Genomic DNA, 19,107 nt, shown 5'->3' with positions numbered 1-19,107 from the left:
GAACTGCCAAATCTAACTACGCCCCTGACTGTACTTAAGCTGTGATAGTGAAAGTGATAACAGAATTAATTACCAATTACGTTTGTCTCATTCTCATGACTGATATTTAATTTTATCATCACAAACTAATAACTACACAGATACCAAAAATTAAATTTCAAATATGTTGCCAAGCCTCTATGTTCTACGACAAGATTTAGCTATTATAAACTATTAAAAAAGATCAAATAATTCCAAAATTGGTATTATAGATTACAAGAAAGAGAACATGTACGGTACATTCCCAATAATAGTGATTGACAGAAGAAAGAACCAATAAGCAAACACAATTAGTAAATTGGCAAAGAAACTGAAATTTGGAAAGCGAGGGAACAAGCTATTTATACATTTATAGATAAACTATTTACTTGGAAATAGATCCAGATAATTTAAAAAGTGTATTATATATTATCTATTAAGGTGTCTGATTAAGAATTTGAGTTATAACGTACAAGCATATTCCTAAAGTAAAATCCGTTTAGTCTTTAAAAAAAATAAATCTCAGGAAAGGTTTTGATTAAATTTCTACCTTACTTTTATGTATGATTAATTACCATTCACTCCTAAACACTTCTCATAACATTACTGTATAAAGCATCTATTCTCCTTTAGCCCTTTGCATAGAAGTTCGTCACCTGGAAATTGAACCATTTAATAATGGCAGTTTCTTGAGTTTCTTATCGATTTCAAAACATTTTCCACCAAGTCTCACGTCACATGTAAGAAGAGAAAATAGTTGCTAGGTGGAAATTTTGGACTGTATAGAATGTATTCAAAAAGTTCCAAATGGAAATCTTGATATAGACGGTGGTGTCAGGACATTCGTTGTTAATTAAGAAGGATTACACTTTATAACAGATTCATATAATCTGATTTCAAATTGAACATCTCATTTTGGAAAATAATTTCAGTACAAGCGAGTTAATATTGTTGAACAACGTTCCATAAATTAAGCCAAAATGACGTCCTACACTATACAAATTTGACTTGAATACAGAAATACATAAACCTTTTCGATTTGAATAAACTTTCAGAAAAACTAGCCACTGCAATGAATGCTATTTTAATTCTTCATTGGTGTACAGTATCCATGTCCTGTTGCCCATAACAGTGTAAAAAAGTAAATTATCTCCATCTTGTCAATAGTATTCAAAAGTTGCTCACCTACTGCACATTCTATTGCTATTTGTACCGGTAGTGAGCATATTTGGAACCCACATAGATCACACTTTGTGGTATCCAGCTTTTTATGTGTTAACCCTGTAGACAAAGAGAATGCAGTTTACCTTATATAGCATTATAAGTAATTAAATTGAAAAATCATAAAACTAAAATGTTCATACCGGTGGTGCAACCTGGCGGCAGAAGCTGCAGTTAGATATGGTTGCACAACTTAACAAGTTATTGTGTAAACAGATCTCTTGTTTGAAATTGTGAGACTCACGAGTTTAAAAAGTAAAATTATTTCTATTTCCCATTGTACTAAATATTCGGAATCACTCATTAGTATATTCATGATTGTTCACAAGGGATATTATTCCAGAATAGACATTTTACGGTGAGAAATCCCTAAGAGAAAACTCTATTACTAGAAACTCCTGCAAATCCCTGTACATGTTAAGGGATGTACTGCAAATACGTACGTATAGAGTTTATCTAACAGTTGGGTCCCAAGAAGTTTAGTAGGATATAATATGGAAATTTGGATGACAACATTTTAAAATTATCCTGCATTTTATTATATAGTGTGTTACAGTTTCACTCTATAAATCACTTTATTTGAATAAGAACAATTTATTTTTAGTTTCTTATATTGTAAAACAGGTTGTTGCAATAAGCAATCAATTAATCTTACTGTATTTCATTTTAACTTTCTTGTTATCTTCCCTGTATGCTGTCCTGACACTATGTCACAATGGTACAGCCGAAATCCCAACTCCCGATTTGTCGATAGATCATCAGTCGATGATCTCATTGCCGTTCTCAATTCACTAGATGAGCAATTTTGTCAATCTGAATATATGGCCTGCCACTTCGCATATCATGTACATATGTGTGACCATTTCCAATCTCAATATCACAACATTTTCCTACACACAGTGTGTGTTTAGTTGTCTTCACCAGGCTCATTTCCTGTTCAACTTCATAGCTAAAAATCTCTTGTATCAAAAAATCATATCACGATATGCACTTCAAAACTAGGATTATGGCGGGAAAAACAGTTGCCACAGACATCATGATCTGCATCCACCAGGCATTAAAAGACTACTTAATCAAAACAACTATGAAGGCTTTGTAAGTGGCCAATGAATGGTGCTGGAAGCACGAAACTGCGTTCAGACGTGCCAATATTCCAATAAAAACCAATACAGTAGCCTTTACATAATGAACATATCTCATATAGTTAAGTTAGATAAGTGAAATGTGTTTTTTTGTGTCTAAAACTTTCATAGTAATTAATAAAAGTAATAATATATTGAGGATTAAAAAGGTAAATTCATTGCTGGAATTTTATGTTTTATGACTTATTAATTTTAGTATAAATGAAGAACATGAAGTAAATATAGTATTTTTAATGGGTCCAATATAAAGTAATGAGTACAATACAATTATGAATATCCAATTAAAAGAAACCTCTAAGAAAATGTAAAACTTGATAGTGAATAAACTTGAGCAGTGTACCAATCTTCACAGATATTGTCCTATATTTTCAATGATCCAGCAGCTGTAATAAATACAATTATGAAATACAAGTGATAAGTCCTGAAACTTTTGAATGTCAATATGAATATGGTTATTTATATTAGCATATAAACATACACTAGTGCAGAAATATAAAATATTGTTAAACTATCAAATCATATTACAGTTTATAGATAAGCCTTATCATGCCTGTACAAAAATACCAGTTGTATCATATTTATACTTACACTATGTAAAGCTAATAAAATCATTATCTCATATTGTGAATTCAATACCAATATAAATTGATTTCTCAAAAAAAGACCAATGTACAATGTAAGTTTTCCGACCTTTAAAATAGTTACACAAATTTGAATGATTCTTAATTCAAGAGAATATACTGCATTTAGATTTTACCACAACATATGTTGATGATCTTTGTGAATTATTATCTGGTTTTCATAATAATTTAAATTACGTATGGAGACCATCTTCCATAAAGTACAGGCTGTTAGATTTTAAAGTTATCATTTTGTACAGAAAACCATGTATAATTTAAATATTTTCTCTGCTGTTTGAATGGCATGTAAATGTAATTTTTATAAATCTTAACTTCATACTTATATTTTTGTGTGTTTTCTAACAATTTATATATTTGAGTAAATTTAGAAGGGTTACAATAAAGTTAATGTGAGATAAAAGCCATTCCGTATGATTTTTATTGTTAAACCTTTCCAGCTAGTTGCTTAGACTAATTCAAAAGTGAAATAAATTATCAACGACCTTCTTTTAAAAGATCTGTAATGAAAAGCAAAGATTTTTAAAATAGAAGGTCTTTAATTCAATAGAAAATTACCATTCTAGTTGAAAATGGTAGCCATTTAGTAATAGTAAGAAGCTACAAATGTTTATTTGAATTTGCACATTTGAATGAGGAAGTATTTAGGAACTGAAATTTATTTTAAAAAACACAAAATATTAAGTGAAAAATCTTAATTTTTTATTCAATTAATTGTTAGCTATAGTTTTTCATGTCACACACATATAACTGAAGAGCATTAACAGGACGTGATAAAACCATGAATATATAATTGTGTTTTGAGAACAAATTGATAACTTTCTTGAAGTGTTGATTGAAATCGTGAGAATGTGAAACTTCCTGTGAGCCGCTATCGTGGTTTTCGTAGAATTGGGCAATATATATACTCAGAGGTTAGTTACCTTGTCCTAAATACAATTTGATCTAGAGATGATGTCTATCTGGGTCTCTGTGGCACTTGCAGCACACTTTATATGTGCCAATGCTTACTACACGAAAGAGTTTCCTATTACAGGTCAGTTTATCATATATTAGAATTAAGCCATCTTATAAAGTAAGAACAAGCCATTTTTAATTTTAGAATAAGAATAAGAATATCCATAATATTTCACAATTAAAAAAAAAAACAAATTCTCTATCTATCAGAAAAATATTACAATATAGTTTAATTTAATTTTTTGTGGAGACTGTTTCTTTGTGGAAATGAAAGATTATGTAGGAAATATTAATGAATTAATTCATTATTTTAAAGATTATTTATTCAATAAATAGATTGCTTTAGCAAACTAATATTTGTTTTGTTTTTTTTTTATTTAGTTACAATTTAAAATATACAACTAAACACATATGCACACACAGTTTAATTGAGTTTCTTTTCATATAACTTTTTTTCCTAATGAATTATAATATTACGTCTATTTACTTTGTTTAAAATGCATTATGAGATAGCAAAAAGAAATTAACTGGTTTAAATATGAAATTTAAAATATAAAGTAATCTGTAGCATATTTCACATAATTAACAAGAATAATATTTTGCCATACCATACACTTTGACTACTAACATTTGTTGATGTCCTACCAATAATACTCTCAAAGTCTAACCATGAAATCAAAATGTCAGCAAATATTGAGTTTATTAAATTTTAATCATTGTTTTATAGTAAACAGATTAATTATAAATAAAAAAAAACAATGATTACACATTATTCATTAAAGAGTAGAGTGGTAAAATTAGTATGGTAGTAAAAGGAGAAAAAATAAAACTAATTATTGTGTAGAAATTAATTAATTTCCTTATATGAAACAGCTTAAATTGATGGCAGAAACTAGTATTAAATAGTTCAAATGAATTGAAAGAAATGGTTATGTGTCTCTAACTTTTTTCTGTATGAATAGAATATTTTCAATTTCATGTTAATTTTTATTTCATGTCATAGTTTGCTGAAGTGGATTAGCCAAATTGACTAGGTAGTTTCATAAATAAATTCTGCTTTATATATCCTTTGCATTATGCTGAAACTAGCTGCTGATAATGTTCCTACAAACTTGTGAATTTTCATTCATATACTTATTGCTATTGCTTTTTATCCATCTTTATCAACTTCAATAAAAGACAATTTCAGTTTTAATTAAAACAAAAAATCAATTTATGTTACAATACAATGAAACTTTAACAATATATTTCAGTTATGATAACATACTGAGCATAAAAATGTTTAAAGCATTGAAATATAAGGTGAAAATTATATTATTGTATAGCAACACTCTGTGCAATATAACAGTTGTGATTCTCACTATATATTTCAATGTTATATAAAAATAATGTAGAAGTAATCTGTCATGGCTTAAAAGTTTTGAGAGAACAAAATGCATGAATTCTAGTTTTTTATTCACTGCCAATCAATATATATATATTAATTAGCAGTGTTCCTTATTAGTTTTATAACCTCCCATAATACTTTAAATGTATTTCTTAATTTTCCAAAAGTTCTTTCAATTTTATCAATGTGGCTTGCAGTTGTCAAGTTACTTTGCTTGTTGTGTTTACATAAGACTTGTACCTAGCTGCCATTTGCCTTCTTAGCTACACATCTAAGACTTGAAGAATTTATATAAAACTAGCTGTTTCCCGCAGTTTTGCATGCTTTTCTTAAGCTTTGCCTGTATATGTGCACTTCTGGTTCAAGTGAATTATATTTCCAACGCCGATGTAGAGGTTGTCTTGTTGCCACGATCAAAAAATCTGTCAAAAGTGTATGTTTTTAGCCATTGTACACTTTCATGTACTTTATTATTATTAAAGTGGTCTAACACTCAAGCTTTAAGTTCAACCAAAAATTTGTCTTAAAGACAAATATACAACATAACTTAGCTCCTTCAAATAGTGTTTGGCTATTTTATATACGTAACTGTCTTGCAATTGCAGTTAATAGTGTGAAGGTACATTGAAAACTTTGATCTTTTGCAGCGCCGCCTGATGGTGAGTTACATAAATGGGCATAGCATATAAACCTTCTCTGTGGAAAAATACATTTACATACACATTTGTATAATGATTGGTCAAGTGGTTTAAGATTCTATAAAGCACATAAAGACCAAACATTAATATATATATAATATATAAATTAATGTTCTGCATGATCATCTGTTAAACCAGAAATTTAGAGCGTTCTACCCTCCTTCCTTTGTAATAAACAAAATGAACTGGTTTAGTCGTTAGAAGAATATGTAATATTTCATACCACAAAAAAATTGAAAATACAGTTTGAACACAAAGAACATACAAAATTTCATTCATATACTCCAGATCAGAAGTCTCAATAATTTAAGTCTATTAATATTTATGTAAATTTATAATTATTTCATGCAAGATCATTTATCAATTACTATCCCAAAATCATGTGTTATCCATTTTTTTATTTATTTGAACATTTATGTGCAATAATATGAATAAAGTTAATTTGAATTTGAATTTGAAGGCAGGAATTTAGTAGAAAGTAGAGATTAATTTCCAATTCTTTCTAGTTCTAAAACAGAGAATTCTTTCATCCAAATATTGTATTGTATTTCCATACTGGACTCTGCTTTTCAAAATAATGTATTTCAACAAAAAGAACACAATGTGTTCAAGAACAGCTCTCGGAGAAGTCCCCTTGACCTTAGTGAAAGATTTTCAAGAGAGAATTTTTTATCTATACTTACTAGTCACGGTCTTTGAAATATAAACCTAGTCTTGCCACAGATCCCATATAAAAATTAATATATACATAAAAGACAAATTTTAAAAAACTTGGGATGGGTTAAGGAACCAATTGAAAACATATTCATATCAATGCAAACATTTGATATAATCAATACAATTAACAAGAGCATTAATTATTGAGTACGGTATATTCAAATTGATCTTGAAACTATACATAAGCCGTATTGAAACCGACCTGCACGAAGATTTCTTGCGCATAGGGGGGGGAGAGTAGCAGGAGCTTGACCACGCTTACCACCACGCCCACTTTCATTGCTTGATCTATTTCTTACTGGTGCTTTGCTTCCCTGTGTTGTGTTTTGGAGCATCACGCTATGCTTTGTTATTCCCGTTGTTACGTAATAACAAATATTATTATATTAAGAATAGTGCATTGCATCTATTTAATATGTTAGTATAGTTAAGAAGTATTTTAACAAATGTTTATTGTTAACAGCTTTTGTTATTACTGGGTTTGTAAAACAGCTGTTATGTAACACATACCCTATGAGTGGTAAAGTGGTGACTGATTGGTTGGTAAGGAATGTGGAGGAGGAAGTGAGTCCACGCTTCTCCCTCTCCACATCTCTCTCTCCCTCACTCCGTTCCCGTACTGTTCACTTTATAGGTCGCTTTCAAAGTGGCTCATCTATAGTGACATTGTTATTGGTAGTGAAACCAAAGTATCTCCATTGTTCCCAACAGCTGTACATGACAAGTTATGCTACCAAATCAGGTGTTTGTATAAACACCTGATTGATAGCAAAGAAGAATCATCGTATAGTTCAATAAGTCTTCCCTCTTATGGGAACTACAGTGATAAATGGCAGATTATAAAAAAATTGCTAATTTAAAAAAAGTCTTGCTTATCTTTTTTAATAAACCTCTGCACTAAACAGTTATAGGTAGGAACAATATTATTGTGCAATAAAGCATAGACAGATAACTTTGGGACTTCTACCATTGCAAGCTATGGTATAAGTTATGAAAAAACCACTGACCTGTTACAGAATCAAACAGTTTGGCACAATTTAAAGATTAGTTAAGAATACTTTTAGTCTGTTTATGGGTTTATGATCATCTGATAGGTACAATTTCTGGCAAAGAATTGTTTGTTCTGGTGGGCAAGAGTTATATATACATGAATTTTTCAAAGTGATTGTATTATTTAACTATGATAATAAATTAACAGTTACAGCCTCACGTGAAGATACACCCCAATTATATTTACACTTAGTGTAGAGTAACATGGGGCATGAGACTGAAAGTGTTAAATAAAAGTAGTAATTGTGCTTAAATGCTATATCATTGCACCACTTGCTATATTTTAAATGTTTAGTAATTTTATAAATTACTGTTTATTTAAATGGCCTTTTAATTATAATTTAATTGGTGAATTATGTTCAAAATTTCTGGTTTTTAATTCAATAAATTGTAAAAATTTGAAAACAAAGTAATAAATGTAAATTCTATCTGTATATGCAATATACAACTCGTTTTTAATAACCTGAGTTTATAATTTCTCCGTTATAATAATTTATGATCAAAGCACTTAATGGAAATATATGAATAAGATTAAAGTCTACATAATTCTCAACCTCATTATATAACAATATTCCTCTTCAGATAGTAACAGCAAGCTGCTTGACTGGTTTGAAAGGGCATCAAAACAAGGACCATCTGAAGGAACCAAAACTGTGAAAACTCTTGATGGAGGGAAAAGCTCCAATTCTACCACAGAAGATCCCAGTAAACTTTATGAAGATATACGGAACGGTAGGTAATTTTTTTTTTCTTATGATAAAGCAGTCTTATTTGTTATTTATTACTGCTTTACTACTGGTTTTATACTAAGTAATGATATTTTCTTTTAATGTTAAACAAATGTTTGCATAGATTCACAATTCAAATAGATTTTCGCCTTATCTTATTATTCAATAAATTTCAACTTATAACTTCTAATCCTTATAATAATTAATTAATCCTTAGACGTATATTTAAAATCACTGGTAAATGAATACACACTTTCCAGTATTAATTTTATTCTTGAGAGGCCTTTCGGAGTCAATGAAACATATGCCTTCTTGGACATATATTTTACAATTATAATTTTAAGTATTTCGTACCAAAATCAATCATGGTCACATCAGCATTTTCAGGAAATATCTTCATACTTTTGCTAACAAGATACCCTGATCTCAAACATTGATTGAAAGTGTGTATATGTGTGTAGATATGTAGTCTTGTGAGCATAAAGGCTTGCTCCATAATTAATTCATAATGAATTCCAACTACCCTTGGTACAAAGATGATGATTATATCATACCCGATTATGCCTTGAGTAGTTCAAGAATGTGGTCTAGAAAACATTTTGGGGAGGGGGATCCAGACAACTGATATTTTCCCATAGTGGACAAAGAGTAAGGCCCCATTTTGTTCCTTAAAAAGTTCTTAATCAGTTTCTTTATTGAGAACGATCTTTCAGCAGTACATCTCAGTAATACTGAATTATTTAAATAACAACGATCATTTACAAAAAATATAATTACAAAATTTGAAAACTTGGGGGGGTCCAGATACCTTGGACCCCCTCACTGGCTACGTCCTTGGGGTAGTTCGATGGCCAATCAAAACTTTCTAAATTAATTATTTAAACTAAACAAAATATTTTCGGCTATAATCCAATAAAAAGTGAACAATTTTGGTGAATATAAATTATATTCCTTTCCTTTATCAGATTTCTTAATAGTGGTTTTTAAAATTACAAAAAATAATACTATTGCATCTCATACTATAGTATCTTTGGGTGTAGTGATTGAATTAATTGATAAGGATGGGTCAAAGGCTATGGAGATTTCATAATAAACCAATGTTCTAAAGTCCTCACCCAAATATTTATACAATTAATAAATTGCAATGCAAAATGTTTAGGTACCTTTTGTGATTGTTTATTTTGTTTCTTATCCATAATTCTCTTGTACTCATTCTAAAATATCTTATAATAAAGTAATATTTAAATTTGCTTTTAATCATAATTGTAATTTTTCCCGTAGGCGAAACAAACGTAAAGTCAAATTACAGATTTTATTTTGATTTCAAAAATAGCTCAACACTATAATTATCGTTTAGATTTTTTAGTTTCAGTCAAACATTTAATAAAACTGTTCTTTTATGTTTGTAGTTTTGAGAAATGGTAATGAAAATTATCCTACTGAGCTCATAGTTATGACTAAAGAAATAAACTGCAGGCTAAACCTGAATGCAGGTACTTTAACATGGGGATATTGTAAATGTTTTGAATTACCGTTCACTTCAAAAGTAATTAACTTTATTCATATAGTGGTGGTAAATTATAAACATACAATATTGCTCAACTTTCTATCACATTTCTTGTAATCTCTAACAGTGGTTGTAAAATAAAATAAAATGTGTACGAAATTTTGTTCTTGCACATATTTTCATACGTAAATTTAAAGTTGAAGGTGACGGCCATTCATTATTTCATCATGTTCCTGATTGTAGTCTTAAAATTGTATATGGAAGAGTAAACATATATAAGCTTCTGAATCTGTGAACTAGTTTTGTGTTGACAAACTGTTTTGTCTAGTTTTACAACACTTTTTGTATGAATTATACTAAAAACTACTAATAATTTCTGTATTTTAGCATTTAGTAATCTACCAGTTTCAAAACGCCAAAATTAAAATAGTACTATTATGTTAACAAAATTAAATGATGACTTGCTTGGACTATTTTAAAACCCTGTATTACGGTGCCTATACTCTTTCATCAATTGTGATTGTCGACCTGTCGTACAGATGTAGAGAGCCATGAGAACTGGTATCTGCTGAATCATGGGGACAAGTGTGGTTACAGTTCAGGAAACATCCCTAAGATCATCGGAGGACATAATGCAGACATGGGCAAGTACCCGTGGATGGTACGACTTATCTACAGATGTAAGTAGATCTGACAACAAACAGCCTCATATGGGGAGTATAAAAATCCTAATGAGCATATACTTTTATTATCAGGCAAATAAAAAAAACTGATAAAAACTTTACCGAAATTGTATGTTAGTCATTTGCCTCCAAAAACATTTGTAGTTTTCTGAACTAAAATAATTCCAGACAGTTAAGATAGTTATAATAAAAACACTTAAATTGTCATTTTAAATCAAATTAATCAAAACCAATCATTAGCGGTGTACCCCTTTTCCATCCATCCACATCACCATGTCATGCCAGAATACCTTGGACACAGATTTTTAGAACATGCCATTTTCTCTTCTGACTTTTACTTCAGCAGTTTTATGGTCTGCTGTCAGTGGTGTATATAGAACATTGTTTCAGGGGAGGGATGGCTGACACACAGGGTGGTTTAGAAGTATAAAATATCTTCCAAAATAGTGGCTCAGGAATCTTCCCTCGAGAAATTGTTGTTTTAAGGCCTCATAAATGTGTTCTAACTTAAAACGAGCTACTGGATGCAATTTGAATATTTGTATTTCTAAATTTCGTAGGAAGGTTTAAGCTCTATGAGCCCTCCTCTCCCCATTATACTCATGTCTGGTGTATTTATACAAGAGTAATTAATTGCCTGTGGTTAAGTCGGTGGAAGGACCGATGCACAAGTGGTGGTAGGATTGTGTGGTATTTAACAGCATTCATAAACTCTTAAATAATTGGACCATTTCTAAAGGTGCCTAATTCCAAATTTGTTTTGATAGTAGGGTTTTATATTATTTATACAAATATAAGCTATACATTTATCAGATTGATAAATAGAATTTACTTTTATTGTGGTTGAGACACAATTTTGCCGTAGTAATTGATTATATAAGTTTATACAGGAAATTGAACTACATCATTTTACAGTTTCAAAGAAGATTGAAACTGTTTCATAACATAACACAAGTCCTATTCCTTTACAGGGATTTGCATAAACTAAGTTCTTGTCATGTGACTATAATGCAAGTACACCTGTATGTTATTGTAGCGATGAGGAAGGACTCAGAGAAGGGGTTATGTGGTGGCTCCATCATCAACAATCGTTACATCCTCACTGCTGCCCATTGTTGCTACGATGATAGAGATCCAAAACTGTAAGTTGTCAGGAACAATTTTATACAGAATTGATGTGCTGTTCTACTAATACAGGGTGGCGCCTTTGTCAGTTACCCATAAATTGGTATGTTTTGTTTTGATATTTGGTAACAATGTTAAGTTGGCAGCAACACAGAGTAAGTTCATTGTTGTCTGTTCCTGTGGCTAGTGTAAAGTTACGCTTTTGCATATTTTATTTGTTTGTGTTTGTTTTTAAAATGTTTACAACCTAACAACGAGTTTACATCTTTCAGTTGTGGTGGAAGCATAATAAAAATACTGCTATATTAATTGAAGAATTTAATGGCAAATATTCAGGTGTTGCGATACCCACTCAACAGTATATGCAGGAGTTAAATAAAAAATTTGAAAACACAGGAAGCGTTTTAAATGCCTATCGTTGGATAGGAGATTGGAATTCCGTGAGACAATAATTATCCACTCAGAGGCTGATCAAAATTTCTTGTGATCAATTTTGTTGTGTGATGAGGCAATTTTCAAACTAAATGGACGCGTTAATCAGCATAACTGCGTGTACTGGTCGGATGTAAATCCTCATGATGTAATCCAAGCAGAACTGAACATACCTGGTGTTATGGTATAGGGAAGTATTTTGAGTACTGCACTGATTGGTCCTTATTTTCTTCAAGGAAATGTTAACTCAGAAAGTTACTTAGGGTTGCTGCAAGAAGCAGTAGTTCCTGAGGTCAGAATCAATCCTGTTCTCAATATTCATTCACTCATCTGGCAACAAGATGGTACCCCAGCACATTTCGGTATCCAAGTTCAAGATTTTTTAAATAACAGATTTAATGAATGGATTGGTTGCCGTGGTACAATCGATTGGCCTGCACACTCGCCAGACCTGACCCCGTGTGATTTTTCACTGTGGGATTTTATAAAGGAAAATGTGTATGCTTCAAAACCACAAAATCTTGACGAACTCAGAAACCTAATTAGAAATGCATTTGAACTTGTTAATAACAATAAACCTTTATTGCTAAAAATTTTGATTCTGTTCTCAGTTGTATAAAGTGTATATGAAATCAAGGTGAACATTTCGAATAACTGCTATAACATTGTATGGTAATATGTAAGTAATTTCATATAATGAATTTGTTTTCCTGCCCAGTGTGTTTTATTCAATTAACCTATAAAGCCTTTAAATTCTCTTCTGGGGAAACTGACATATGCGTCACCCTGTATAATAAAATAGAAACTAATAATTCTTTTAAAAGCTGGTTGTACTAAAATGAACTTCAGTTATCCCTCATAAGAACAATATTAAACCTTGTGTAGTTTTACACCCTTTTTATTTTTACGATGGAAGACGTCTCATTTTAAAGACATAATTAACACACAACCACACGCTTTTTACTTTTTTAAATATATTTTATGGATTATTCAGAAAAAATTCACAGTTTAAATATTTAAAAAAATACATTTTACTAAAAACAGTGTTTGGATGTTTATTATGTAAATAAGAAATATCTTGAAGTAAAATTGAAAAATAGATTCTGGTTTATTATTTTTATTTAATTTTCAATAATTTTAAACTTATTGTAATACATATTAATTATGTTACTTACTGGTATTACATACTGAATGCAGCAGTCAATAAGCACAGTTTTCAGATAAAACTTATTTTTTAATGAAAATCAATCTTTTTTTATCAAGAGACTCCACAAACAAGTATATATATAGTGTGTACACAAATATAAAAACACCACATGGTGAAAATAAAAAGATGTAATAATGAATTCAGTATTATAAAATTAAGATGGAAGTATAATTTTTTGTTCATAATTTGATAAAAGAGTTGCATGGAGTTTTCTATCATTATTATTTATGGCTTTTTCTTAAATTTAGTCAATATAGAATGATCATTCCAAAGCATTCAACTATAAGATATTATTATTTAAGCTGCCTTGATTTAATAGTGTTTGGCTACAGCAGATTTTTCTGTTATTTTATGTTTTAGTTGTGCAAAATGTCCACACACACACACACACACACACACACACACACACACACACACACACACGCGCGCGCGTGACAAGTTATGTTGTTGATATCTTTCTCTGCTATGAATTTATAATTATTATTTTTTTTTATTGACAGTTTGATTTTTATACATATTAGCACAATTAGGCTACTTATGTAAAAGAGACACTCTGTCTTGTTATATAAATTTTTAAAACTCACCCTACAGGACATTAGTATTGTAAGATTTAAGTAAATCTCGTATGAAGTGCCTCTGAACAATCTGAACCCAATATTTTGTCTGTGTCCAGAGTGATTGCCAGAGTGGGTGAGTACGATGTTCACCACACCAAGGACTGCTTCAGAGGGAAGTGTGCCCCGACCATCCAGGATGTTGGGATAGAATCTATCACCAACCATTACAAATTCGATAAGAACGCATTGTTCAACGACATCTGTCTCATCCGTACCTCTGAGGAGATAGAGTTCATATTACCTTTGATTGTAGTAGTTACACAAGAAATAACCTCTATAATGCTATAAATTAAAGAACAACAAAAGACTGTGTTTGTACTGTTTTCTGTGATGACAGAATATTTTAATGGTACTATGGTGCACTCAGGCTGCAGTGAAGTGAAGTGGGTAGCGAACGATGAGTTGATGATCTGCTCACTAGAACCACAACTACAGTCCACTTTCCAAGTGTAGCGCTGTTGATGGTGGAATAGGGATGAAGGAGGCAGTTAAGACACTAGCGCTGTTACTCGGTATGACACTTCATTAATTATTAACAGATAGGACAGTGGTTCTTGAAAGCTTATGGATATCATAGAAGACCGAACAAGTGTACACGGTGGCGCTGCCCTATCATCGGACCTCAGAACTAATTTAAACCCTTCCTAAAACCACATTACACCTTGTCCATATGCATGTTTTATTTGTTGTGTAACTAATACACTGAAAGATATCACATAACAGTTTAGTACCACTTATTGAATAGATTATTTGAAAAAATATAGCTTTAATAAATCATAGTTATTTTATGCTACAAGAATAAATAAGATGTAGGCTACAAGCTGTTTTGTTAATTGTGTTGATTTGCATTAAATTGAATTTGGAGGGAAAAATCTATGCTATTTTTGTAAAGCATATTTTAATGATTTTGTTCCAATACAAAATATTAACACTTTATTTTATTATTTAAGATCTTACATATACAAGATTTTTTAGATTTTTGCATATGTTAACTATTTTTGTTACTGTGGAACTTTGAAGATAGGAATAAATTTAACTTGTTTTATATATTTAAATTTAAATTACAAGTTAAATTTACTTATATCTTCAAAGTTCCACAGTAACAAAAATGGTTTAACTTTAAAAAATCTAAAAAGAATTTGGTTTTGGGAAATTTTTAATGCATTTACCACTTATATATTTGTATTTAGCTAACTCGAAGTTGATTTCTATTATATGAGTGAAATTTTCAGATAATAAAAGTACACAGCAAACAAAGCGTATTTAGAATTTGGTAACAATAAAAAACACATTTTCACTGTAAAAATATTGAAAATGTTGTTGAAATATTATTTTATTTAAAATTAAATAATTATTCAGTTTTTACTCTTAAAAGCTGATTGTAGTGGTGGCTATCTTTATTTTTGACCCATAAGATCAATGTTAATCCTTAAACACTTGTATGCGCTCATTTTTGGTAGAATTATGGAAGATGTCTCATTTTAAAGACATAATACTTGTTCAAATGATTTTTTAGATTTTTACAAATATATATATATATATTTGTAAAATATCCATATATATCGTATGGGGGACAAAGGCAGCTATCCATAAATAAATAAATTAAAAATTACAATTATTAAAAAGTATGTAAGAACAAAGTTCTTGAGTCATAAATTAAAAATAATATTAAGGTCTCCTTTTTTTACAAATATTTTACATATACACTTTACAATGAAAACAAAAAAGCATTTAAGCGCATTAATATCATATCTTTAAAATAAGATATCAACCAATTATCTAGGACAAAAAAAAAACAGCTTAAAAGTGTTTCAGATTTAACATTGATCTTATAAGGTACAACTCAAGGTGGTTTCACTACAGCCAACTCTTAAGAAAAAATTTTAAACTTTATTATTCAAGGTATTGTGCACTGCCAATTTTTAACTGATGACAACATTCAATGCTACCAGTGATAACACACAAAAGTTTAAACTCATTTTCATCTTTGATTCATGCAGTATTTTTCACTTATGAATTTGAAAAAAAAAATTATGTTCTCAGACTATGTACAGCCCATCTGCCTTCCTGTCTCGACCACAATGGGTAAAAAGATGTTTGGAGGCACAGACATGCTGATAGCGGGTTGGGGACAACTTGAGAGTGGTGAGCATATTCACGATCTCCTCTCGATTATCTGCTCTGATTTCTGTCCAATGTATCCAGGTTGCTATAGCTCCATTTAACACTGTATTTTTGTTTTGTAATTGTTCCACATGACAATTTCTAATGTTTGTAATTATCCTGCAATTCTTAAAAAAAAAATAGCCTAAGCCATAGAACTGAATTAAATCACAATTTATTTCCAAGTGATTTATATGTGTGCAGAATCTTAAATAAAATATAATTCCTTGTGAAAAAGAACAATCAAATGTAGCAACAAAACCGAAATTAGTAAGTATAAATTAGTTACTACACAATTATTTGAATTGAATTATTTTACTAATTGAACATTCATTCATTTATAACCAAGTGTCTATTACTTATAACTAGTTTAGTTTATTTACATAAAAACACAATAAACATAAAATTAAAGCGGCCTTGGAGTGATTACAAAATATTTTAATCCAGTTATTCTAATATAAGATATGTAGAGAATGTTTTGGTGCTGATGAGCCGATTTGGAGACAACTGAAGAAATGTGATTTGTGTGGGTTATCTGGTTGTGAAGATGGAGGATTGAGGTTAGGTATTATCAGTACAATCAGATCATAACTCAGTAAAATAAGGCAAAATAAGGATGCAACCTCGGAATGAAAGATAATAAGCTGAAAATTTGCATACGTCTTTATTTTGATGGTATAAAACTTACCTCAAAAGTCTCATATAATCACGTGTACGCGTCTTTAGATATTTAAGGTCAAAGTTCACGAAAATCAGTTTTTTGCAAATATCTCGTCTCCCTTACGCTAAATGGCTTTGAAGGTGGTTAGAGAAATTGTAGAACGGAAAATTCTCTTCAACTTTTGTATAAAAGTTGAAGAGAATTTATTAATAGAGGTGCCAAAAATATTAAGGCACCCTTTAGTTTAGATTCCTCTGTCCATTTTCCCACCATCTAATTGTGGAATTATTTTATATCAATCCATAGTCGTTGAAGTGGTCCACCATTGAGTTATGGAACTCATATTTAAAACAAATATGGTAGAAACATTCTCAATTAACACACTAGTGGTATGCTCATTCTTGCTTTAAAGTGATATGCTCATTCTTGCTTTAAAGTGATATGCTCATTCTTGCTTTAAAAAGCCGAGCGTTCTGTTCCCGCCGTTCTGTTTGTCATATGGCCAGAATATTGTAGTGAAGTTTGTAGCAATAATGCAGGTCGTCCCTAACATGGTGGGAATCAATGGATGTTTCATGTATGAAACTGATACAAACATAGCAATTTTTACTGCTAATTTGTTATGCTCTAATCAAAAACCTGTTTCTTCACATCATCTACCTTGCCCTCTTCACAGTGACCAGATAAGATATTAATATATCTTAATGAATACAAAAATGTGTTCTGTAACCTTTATCTAGAACTGCCAAAAACTTTTTTAGAATCATAAATTCAAATTTTTTTATTGAATTTTCTATTTTGTAATTCTTCATTTTATTATTCCTTTATTGGCTAGGTATTTTTTCAGGCCACATGTAATAAATTTTAATGTTAATTTAAATTCATGGTTGTTTTGATTGATTTTAAATTATGTTTTATCAGTCTGAAAATATCTAAGTCTTGACAATGTAATTTGCTAGGATATAATTTACTGAAAAAGCTACAAAATATTAAATTTTGTAGACTTATGAATTAAGAGTTTTAAGAATCATGATTTTTTTTTCAAAAAGAAAAGTTTCTTAAGACTTTTGATAGGTGTAAGTATAACTGTATATCACAAGAAGTGAAATGACAATTAATTATAAACAGAATAAAGTTATGTGATCAATTAAATTTCTGTTTATCAAATATTTTTATAAACAGATATTTTAACACTAGCAATAAACATACATTATATTCTATACAATATAGGTATATTTTCATTAAATTAAATTGAAAAATTTGAATTTTAAATAGAACAAATAAATTATGTATGTAATTGTTTATTAATCTGAGTATTCATTTCATCCTGGTCTTTTGCAGGAATCAGAAGCCGGTTCCCTGAAGTCCTTCAGGATAACATAGTGCAAGTGTTGTCTGTATATGGCTGCAGCAGAAAGTTCAGCACAAGATTGCAAAGCTCACAGGTTTGTGCTGGAGGTAACGCAGGCCACGATGTGTGCGCAGGAGATTCTGGAGGCCCTCTCATGCTACCGGTGGGCCCAGAAGACGGTCCTAAGAAGCACTACCTATATGGACTCGTATCATTCGGCATGCCCTGTAACCACCAGAGTAGTGCCTACGTGTTTGGAGTTTACACCAAGGTCTCTAGCTTCCTTACGTGGATCCTGGACAACATTGAAGAGTGACCTTTAGTAGTTAACCTGACAAAGCAAGGTCTTTTAGTGAAATGCAAAATACGCTGTTATAACCACAATTATGTATAATAAGATAAAATTTTATTTCTATTGTATGTTATTTGTAAGTACAGTATTTTATCAAGTAGACTTACTTAGTAAATTTTATTATTTCTCTGTATTATTACTAAAATTTATTAAATTCATTATGATTTTTTGTAAAATACGCAGGAGGCGAATTATAGTGAAATTTGTGAGCAGAGCCAAATATATAAAGTACAGTCACATACACTGAAAAATGTGGTATAGTCTGTACTTGGCAGTAAAAACAACAAAGTACAACTGTTTACTATATAGCTTTTTTATTTATAGTTATAATGACAAAATATATTTAACAGTGTATAAGTTTTTGTATTGTATGGCAAATAAACATTTTTATTCGCTATTCACAGTTTTATTCCTGTTTTCTTCAAGTTTATATTTTAAAATAAAATACTGTAT

General features: G+C 30.3%; 2 protein-coding genes across 2 annotated transcripts; both read left to right on the top strand.

Annotated features, from left to right (window-relative positions):
• Nucleotides 1–3,942: 3,942 nt before the first annotated feature.
• Nucleotides 3,943–18,316, top strand: LOC124363815 (phenoloxidase-activating factor 3-like). The gene is made up of 7 exons (XM_046819079.1): nucleotides 3,943–4,055; nucleotides 8,411–8,560; nucleotides 10,603–10,743; nucleotides 11,783–11,888; nucleotides 14,184–14,365; nucleotides 16,170–16,272; nucleotides 18,293–18,316. Coding segments are annotated over exons 1-6 (666 nt in total). The 5' UTR covers nucleotides 3,943–3,970; the 3' UTR covers nucleotides 16,172–16,272; nucleotides 18,293–18,316.
• On the top strand, nucleotides 16,209–18,618 carry LOC124363414 (phenoloxidase-activating factor 1-like). The gene is made up of 2 exons (XM_046818664.1): nucleotides 16,209–16,272; nucleotides 18,293–18,618. The coding sequence occupies exons 1-2, from the start codon at nucleotides 16,209–16,211 to the stop codon at nucleotides 18,616–18,618; spliced, it is 390 nt and encodes a 129-aa protein (XP_046674620.1).
• Nucleotides 18,619–19,107: the final 489 nt, after the last annotated feature.

This window comes from Homalodisca vitripennis, chromosome 5, assembly GCF_021130785.1.
Source record: "Homalodisca vitripennis isolate AUS2020 chromosome 5, UT_GWSS_2.1, whole genome shotgun sequence".
Taxonomy (NCBI): domain Eukaryota; kingdom Metazoa; phylum Arthropoda; class Insecta; order Hemiptera; family Cicadellidae; genus Homalodisca; species Homalodisca vitripennis.
This window is presented reverse-complemented; position numbering and strand designations above follow the sequence as displayed.